General features: G+C 43.8%; 1 protein-coding gene across 1 annotated transcript in view; it reads left to right on the top strand.

The window, feature by feature from the left end:
• The first annotated feature begins 447 nt into the window (after nt 1–447).
• Nucleotides 448–8,372, top strand: part of LOC114365060 (structural maintenance of chromosomes protein 1A-like) — a 17,019-nt gene continuing 9,094 nt past the window's right edge. Inside the window, exons 1-6 of the mRNA XM_028321513.1 lie at nt 448–646; nt 2,860–3,072; nt 3,807–3,971; nt 4,448–4,531; nt 6,347–6,505; nt 7,350–7,457. Coding sequence (XP_028177314.1) covers nt 6,371–6,505; nt 7,350–7,457 — 243 coding nt within the window. The 5' untranslated portion in view covers nt 448–646; nt 2,860–3,072; nt 3,807–3,971; nt 4,448–4,531; nt 6,347–6,370. The remainder of the gene's footprint in view (nt 647–2,859; nt 3,073–3,806; nt 3,972–4,447; nt 4,532–6,346; nt 6,506–7,349; nt 7,458–8,372) is intronic.

Below are 8,372 nucleotides of genomic sequence, written 5' to 3'. Positions count from 1 at the left end.
TCAGAGGTGCATAGAAACAAACTCAAAAAANTTAAGGTTATAGTGCTTAGAATATACTTTAAAAAAGGTAGAAATACAATATTGCCGCTTCATACATTGAAAGTCGGTTCCGTAAGAGTCCATTGTGGTTTTATTCCGGTAAAAAGTGTGCAATTAATCAAACGGCAATAGTGCATTGCAGCCTCAGGCACTGATCTGAAGGATACAGTAATAGCCGTTTGCTTGTAGAAGATTTAAATAAAAGATTTAACATTTTATATGGCACGATTATTCCGGTCAACAAATTTTAAATGATGAATGGGAATAACGATTCAATATCCATAGTGCTTTTGGTAAATCAGGCAGTTTCAAAAATAAAATTCTGAAAAAAATTCAAAAGGTGTATAGGGACTCGCAGTTTACTAAAATCACTTAATCGGAAAACTGCTGCTATGGCTATTGCGGCTTTATTCCAGGCACCCATCGAAATGTTTGCAGGTCGGGCGTGCTAAAGGAGCAGTACGAGGCGTGCCGCGCGGAGGTGAACCGCGCCGACGAGGAGGCGCAGTTCTCGTACCAGAAGAAGAAGGGCGTGGCGGCCGAGCGCAAGGAGGCCAAGTTCGAGAAGGAGGAGGCCGAGAAATATACGCGCCTCAAGCAGGAGCTGGTGAGATGCTTACTTATCCCAACTATCCCAACTAATATTATAAATGCGAAAGTAACTCTGTCTGTCTGTCTGTCTGTTACGCTTTCCCGCTTAAACCTCGCAACCGATTTTGATGAAATTTGGCATAGAGATAGTTTGAGTCCCGGGAAAGAACATAGGATAGTTTTTATCCCGGTTTTTGAAACAGGGACGCGCGCGATAAAGTTTTTCTGTGACAGACAAAATTCCACGCGGGCGAAGCCGCGGGCGGAAAGCTAGTATTATAATAATAATATAAGCCATGTGACGTCGACATTTTTTATCATAAGCCATTGAAATTCAGGCGCTCCGTGCTGAGGTCCCTTACAGCCACAGCAAATAATGTAAAAGATTCATAATGTTCATTACATTTCACTTTTTCACTGTGTTACCTACTATCTTTTAGTTCTTATATTTGCAACAGTCCACATTGCATGCCGTGGCAGCCTTTAATTAAGACAGCACTTAGTTTTAAGCACTTTTAGTTAAAGTAATTTCATGTATGCGTGTTTGTCTTGTTGGTTGTTCTAATAAATAAAATAAAATAAAATTTAAAGCCTTTATTACTGGATTAAAAGATATTTTACAACATTATTTTACTATTTAGCTACACTCATCTCCAGTTTGTCCTTGGACATAGGCCTCCTACAATGATCTCCATGCTTCTGTTTCTAGCTATTTGTGGCCATAATGGCCCTGCTAATTCGCGGATATCATCCTCCCTTTTTTTGCTTGCCTGTCTCTATTTCTTTTTCCTTCGCGGAACTTTCAGTAAAGCATTCAGTTCACTTTTCTAAGGTTCTCGGGCAGGTAAAGCTAGAACCGATAACTAATAAATAAATAATAAATAGAAATATCCTTAGACATTTTACACTGCGCTTCTAGTCCCAAACTAAGCAAAGCTTGTACTATGGGTACTAGACAATGGATATAAACATACTTAAATACTTTTTTTTGTAAATACATACATACTTATTATTTTTATTTATTTTATTGTTAGGAAAACAAACAGCATTCTATAACACATATAGAGTTACCAATTAAACTTCACATTTGCCAAAATAGTTTTCACAAATAGTTTATACATAGCTAGGTATCGTTTTTAAAAATTGAGTAAACAGAAACAGAAAAAGAAAATATTTTTTTTAGATTCTATGTTAAATATACTATGACTTGGCAATTAATTTAAACTCGAAATATCGCATCGTTGTTAAGACAATAAATAGTTAGGTAATTACTGTTTTAACAACGACCTAAATTTGTTTGGTTTTAGGCTGAAAATATCTAAGTGACAGTATTTGGAGTTATACAATTTCATTGATCTTAGAATAAATCGGTTCATCGCATAATTAGTACGGCAAGAAGAAATGGCAAATGAATCACATGACCTCATGTTCGCTCTCGGACATCGCAACAAAACCTTACTCAAAACCTTACTTATACGTAGAAAACACCCAGTCCAGTACAAACAAATATGTTCATACACAAATGTTTGTACTGTGCGGGAATCGAACCCGCTACCTCCGGAATAGTAGTCCGTTTCGAACCACTACACCAAACGGCCGACTACTTCAAGACTGAAACCCTGGAGACCGATTTTCAGTAGGTTGTAAAATGATGTCAGAGTCACATTTGATTGAGTCGCGTTCATCATGAGCGAGGTTTGTCAGCCTTGTAAGTTTGTAACGTTCAGTGAAAAGTTTATGCGCATTGCGCAACCCACACGCGAGGGCGATTCGTGTGACTCTTCCGCTCTCTTTCGCGGGAAAGCCATAAGTTGATTTACAGGCGCTTGTAGATATTTGAAATATTATTCACTCTCAAAGATTATTTAATCGTTATTAAAATTTCTTAGCGATTAGAGTCACTTTTCAAACTAAATTTTAAATAAACAACTTATAAAATCGAACTGCCTAAGGCTGGAATCGAACCCACGACCTTTCGCTTGCCGGGTGACTGCTATTCCAACTGAGCTACTTAGATACTGGATGAACCCGTCGAAATTTTCAAATGTAATACGCAGTTACGGCCGCGTTTTATTTCATCAATGTTGGGTAGTACCACCGTTAAACATTCTACAGATATATTGGGTTAGGCAGTTCGAAATTTTCAAGTTGTTTGTCAAAATTATTTAAATCTAGTATTAAGGTCCGATTACCAATACCACTCGCTGACTTCTTATCTTATCCCAACAGCAAGAACAAAAGGTGGAGCTCCAGCTGTTCCACCTGTACCACAACGAGAAAGAGATCCAGGGCTACGAGGAGGAGCTTCAGCACAAGCAGGCCGAGCTGGCCAAGGCCGAGAAGCGCCGCGCCAAGCAAGACGACGCTCTCAAGGACAAGAAAAAGGAGGCTGGAGCCGTGCAGCGCGAGCTCGCTAAGATCGACCAGGACATCCGCGAAGTGGTCAGTACGCTGCAGCTAAAGTCCGGTCGCCGAGCAGATAGAAAATCGTCCAATGACCCCAAGCTATCCTTATCGCTCGCGTGTTATTATATTGCTGTCGTGCTCGCACACTCACTGCGGCCGCCCGTCGCACAGTCGCCATATCATCATCATCATGATTTCAGCCATAGGACGTCCACTGCTGAACATAGGCCTCCCCCAATGCTTGCCATGTTGATCGATTGGTAGCGGCCTGCGTCCAGCGCTTCCCTGCAATATAATTACGTGCGAGTAATAAGGATGAGTAGCTTGGAGTCATTGGACAAAATTCTATATGCTCTGCGACCGGACTTTAGATATTTAAGTCTAAACTCGTGATAAGCATGTCTTTTTTATTTTGTCTTTGAGGTCTTTGAAATTCTAAACGGCTGCACTTTGTAGGTCGCGTAGCGAAAGTTGAGGCGAACATTGCACATTCAAGTTCAAATGTCGGATGTACTAGCTCTTGCCAAATGTGTGCAAGCGAGACAGAATACATTAGTCAGTCAGACTACGCGACACGTCAGCGCGAGGATTCTATACAGATACAAATATTTGCTTGTGTCGATCGCCTCAACTCTCGCAGCGCGAGTGAATAATTCCGTACTATTTTTGCGGTGAGCGCTCGTATAACGCCAAGAGATACGTTGAATTTACACTTAATTAAATTCATTATCGACGTAAGCATTCAACTTCATCGATAACCCATTCAACAGGAAGCGGAGATATCCAAGAAGCGGCCGACGTTCATCAAGGCGAAGGAGCGCGTCACGCACACGCAGAAAAAGCTGGAGAGCGCCATCAAGACTCTGGAGCAGGCGCGGAAGGCGCACGAGGCGCACCAGGCCGACATCCGCAAGCTGGAGGACGAGCTGCGAGAGGTCGAGGAGCAGANTAAACTCGAGATAAGCGTGTATTTTTTATTTTCTCTTTGAGGGTTCTAAACAGCTGTACTTTATACCTCATTATACATTCGAGTTCAAATGTTGAATGCATTAGTCGGTCAGACAAATCTTTGCTTGTTTTGATCAATTGTCGCAGTGCGAGTGAATAATTTCGTACCATTTTTGCAGTGAGCGCTCGTCTAACGCTAAGAGATACATTGAATTTACGCTTTATTATCTATTTTTATTAAATTCTTAAATAATTTATCGACGTAAGCATTCAACTTCATCGGTCACCTATTCAACAGGAAGCGGAGATATCCAAGAAGCGGCCGACGTTCATCAAGGCGAAGGAGCGCGTGACGCACACGCAGAAGAAACTGGAGAGCGCCATCAAGACTTTGGAGCAGGCGCGCAAGGCGCACGAGGCGCACCAGGCCGACATCCGCAAGCTGGAGGACGAGCTGCGAGAGGTCGAGGAGCAGAAGGCCGCCTGGGAGCACACCGCCGGCGCCGGCACCGCGCGCCGCGCCGACGTGCACCTGGAGGAGGCACAGGTACAGCATGCAGCAGCAGGAGGCCGCCTGGAAGCCACCGCCGGCGCCGGCACCGCGCGCCGCGCCGACGTGCACCTGGAGGAGGCGCAGGTACACCCGGGGCCAGGCCCGCAGCATGCAGCAGCAGGAGGCCGCCTGGGAGCACACCGCCGGCGCCGGCACCGACTAACTTTTCCGCTGGCTTTTTGTGTGTATTCAATGAGGGCTATCGTTTTTGTACTTAACAGTTGGCACCCCTGGCGATTGACAGGACCTTACTCTACAGTGGCGCCATCTTGATGAGTGCAAATGCGATAGTTCTCCTACCACTTTAGCGCTCACAAGTTGGCGCCACTGTCTTCGCTACTAGCAAGTGACAGGACCTTACTCTACAGTGGCGCTAACTGGTGAGCGCTAAAATGATAGCCCTCATTGACTGTAATTCTACTAACGTTACACCATGACATCTGATTTTTATGTATAATATTTGGACAATAATTAGAAGTATTTTCCCCAACAGCCAGACAGTTTTGACAGTTCCAACTCTTTGCCAGACAGTTTTTTTAGGCTAGCTCCCAAAGCCACGATGACCCAAACTTCATAATTCACCAACATTATATCCTATATTGGGAGCATACGCTGACAAACTTTCAGCTTTTATAAAATAACGTAGGTCTGGCGTTCATTAGCTCTAAATCTGTTACGTCTATCCATTTGGACTCGCNTGTCCGTCTGTCCGTCTGTCCGTCTGTCCGTCTGTCACAGCCGATTTACTCGGAAACTATAAGTACTACAGTGATGAAATTTGATGGGAATATGTGTTGTATGAACCGCTACAAAATTATGACACTAAATAGTAAAAAAAAGAATTGGGGGTGGGGCCCCCCATACATGTAACTGAGGGATGAAAATTTTTTTTCGATGTACATACCCGTGTGGGGTATCAATGGAAAGGTCTTTTAAAATGATATAAAGTTTTCTAAAAAACATTTTTCTTAAAGTGAACGGTTTTTGAGATATCAGCTCTCAAAGTCGTAAAAAGTATGTCCCCCCCCCTCTATTTTTATAACTACGGGGTATAAAATTCTAAAAAAAATAGAGGTGATGCATGCTAATTAACTCTTTCAACGATTTTTGGTTTGATCAAAGTATCTCTTATAGTTTTTGAGATAGGTTGATTAAATTGACATAATAAGTTTATTATATTTGCTGCTACGGAACCCTTTGTGCGCGAGCCCGACTCGCACTTGGCCGGTTTTTTGTACTTAACAATTGGCACCCCTGGCGATTGACAGGACCTTACTCTACAGTGGCGCCATCTTGATGAGTGCAAATGCGATAGTTCTCCTACCACTTTCGCGCTCACCAGTTGGTGCCACTGTCTTCGCTACTAGCAAGTGACAGGACCTTACTCTACAGAGGCGCTAACTGGTGAGCGCTAAAATGATAGCCCTCATTGACTGTAATTCTACCAACGCTACACCATGACATCTGATTTTTATGTATAATATTTGGACAATAATTAGAAGTATTTTCCCCAACAGCCAGACAGTTTTAACTGTTCCAACTCTTTGCCAGACAGTTTTTTTGGGTAGCTCCCAAAGCCACTATGACCCAAACTTCATAATTCACCAACATTATATCCTATATTAGGAGCATACGCTGACAAACTTTCAGCTTTTATAAAATGACGTAGGTCTGGCGTTCATTAGCTCTAAGTCTATTACGTCTATCCATTTGGACCGAAATGCACATCCACACTCAGCTCGAGTGACCGAAACTGCATCGCATCGCAGCCTTTATGTCATCTCTATAATAGTGTATAATGTATCGCAGATCCGCGAGTACGAGGAGCTGAAGATGGAGGCGTCGCGGCAGGCGGCGCGCTACCTACAGGAGCTGGACTCCGTGAACCGCGAGCAGAAGGCCGACCAGGACCGCCTGGACAACGAGCTGCGCCGCAAGGGCGAGTTCGAGAACAAACATCGACAGAAGGTGCGCCCATGCAACTCATCCTAAACTAAAGCCTGGTCCGTGAGGTGCGCCCACGCAACTCATCCTAAACTAAAGCCTGGTCCGTGTGCACGTAGAATCCCGTCCAATGACCCCAAGCTGCCCATCCTTGTCACTCGCACGTAATTATGTTGCTGTCGCGCTCGCACACTCACTGCGGGCGCGCGTCGCACAGTCGCGACAGCAATATAATTACGCGATCCACGCGTACGAAGTCGCGGGCGGCCGCTAGTCTTTTTATATTACTAAACATTTGGCACCACTTCAAACTATTATGTTGCATTTTTACTGTAAATTATCGCTGTCACGGGATTTTGCGACAAAAACACTTATAACGGTAAACAGATATTAACCATCCCGACGTTTCAACTCGGTCGCACGAGTCATGGTCGCGGGCAGACTGAAGAGATGCACCGTCGTCTGCTCATAAAAGTGTTTTTGTTGAAAAATCCCATAACTGATAAGTTTTTTGGCACCACTGACCAGTGACAGAACCTTACTCTACAGTGTCGCCATTCTAACGAGTTCGATGTGATAATTATCCTCACTAGTTGGCGCCACCGTCTTAACCACTAGCAGAGTAACAACACGCAACACCCCGCTAATCCACGCTAAATTTTGTCAGTGTTTGCGTGCCCGCCGCATACGTATTGGCGCGCTCACATACAAACCGCGCTCGGTGCGTTTCTATGAAGATGACCTACTCATTTGTATTTACTCTGCCACTAGCGAGTGACAGAACATTTCAGTGACGCCAACCAGCAAATACAATAGCCCTCATTACACTCGTACACATCATAATAACCTTTACACATACTTTTTGCAGGGCCACGAACGTAACGAAGCAATGAAGAGGGTGGAAAAACTAAACGAGCACATCAAGAGCTCGGAGCAAGCGTTGGAAGAGCAGCGGCGATTGAGGGCCGAACTACAGGTACGATACCACTTCTCGATCTCGTTGGACGGTGTCGCTTCGGTCTCGTGGCCGTCTTGCGTTGGCGTTTTGTTCTTATAACCGTCTTGTGGTGTCGCTTTGTTCTTATGACTGTCTATACCATATTTTAGCTATGACCAGCTAGTTCTGTTTATTCTGTACATAGGCCCATTCCAGGGCACTTATACACGTCCCAAATATAGCTTGCCCTACCACCACTTCGGGACAACATATGGGCTGGTGCTGAGAAGTGGCGGAAGAAACTCAGTCACTTTTGTCAGCCTCTTTTTCAATCCAATACAGTAATTTATAGCTTACATGACACGTAATAAGTGCTATTCAGGTAAAGTCCACGCACTCTACTAGCTGTCATTTAAATAATCGTTTACTTTGTAGTATTTATTTATTTATTAGATCTACCAACTAGGCCAGTAGAATTAAACACAAAAATTGATTAAATCGGAAATAATTCCTACAAAAGATTTATTTGCTTTAATGGCTTCATTGGTTGCCCATTAAGACTCTCCTAAGTTTTCGACTTCGACGGAGTTGTGCTTAAGTGGTGGGGGCCCCCGAAAGCGGCGTTTTTTCGGTTTTCCGGTTATACCACGTAAAGGACTTACCCTATCGAAAAATGGTTTTCATGACGGTTAAAGGGCACTTAATCCTGCATTGAATAAGACCAAATTCATATGTTTTGGACAAACCGTTCTCGCGCTTAAGTTCGGCAAAGTAGAAAATATACGTATAATTAATGACCCTCTCCACGTCCAATGGCTTGTTACCCACATGCTTCCAAGCCTTGTAAAGGGTCGCCTTAACCAGTGTAACCCTAACAAGGCTCACGAGTTTGATTCGCTTATCCTTGTTCGTCCCAGCCGTTCCTTAACTGCGGTTGCTGCACCTCTTCCTGAC

The sequence above is a fragment of the Ostrinia furnacalis genome, unplaced genomic scaffold (assembly GCF_004193835.3).
Source record: "Ostrinia furnacalis isolate ACB-3 unplaced genomic scaffold, ASM419383v2 OfSCF7550, whole genome shotgun sequence".
In the NCBI taxonomy this organism is placed as follows: domain Eukaryota; kingdom Metazoa; phylum Arthropoda; class Insecta; order Lepidoptera; family Crambidae; genus Ostrinia; species Ostrinia furnacalis.
The sequence above is the reverse complement of the archived record's forward strand: the minus strand, read 5'-3'. Positions and strand labels throughout refer to the sequence as shown.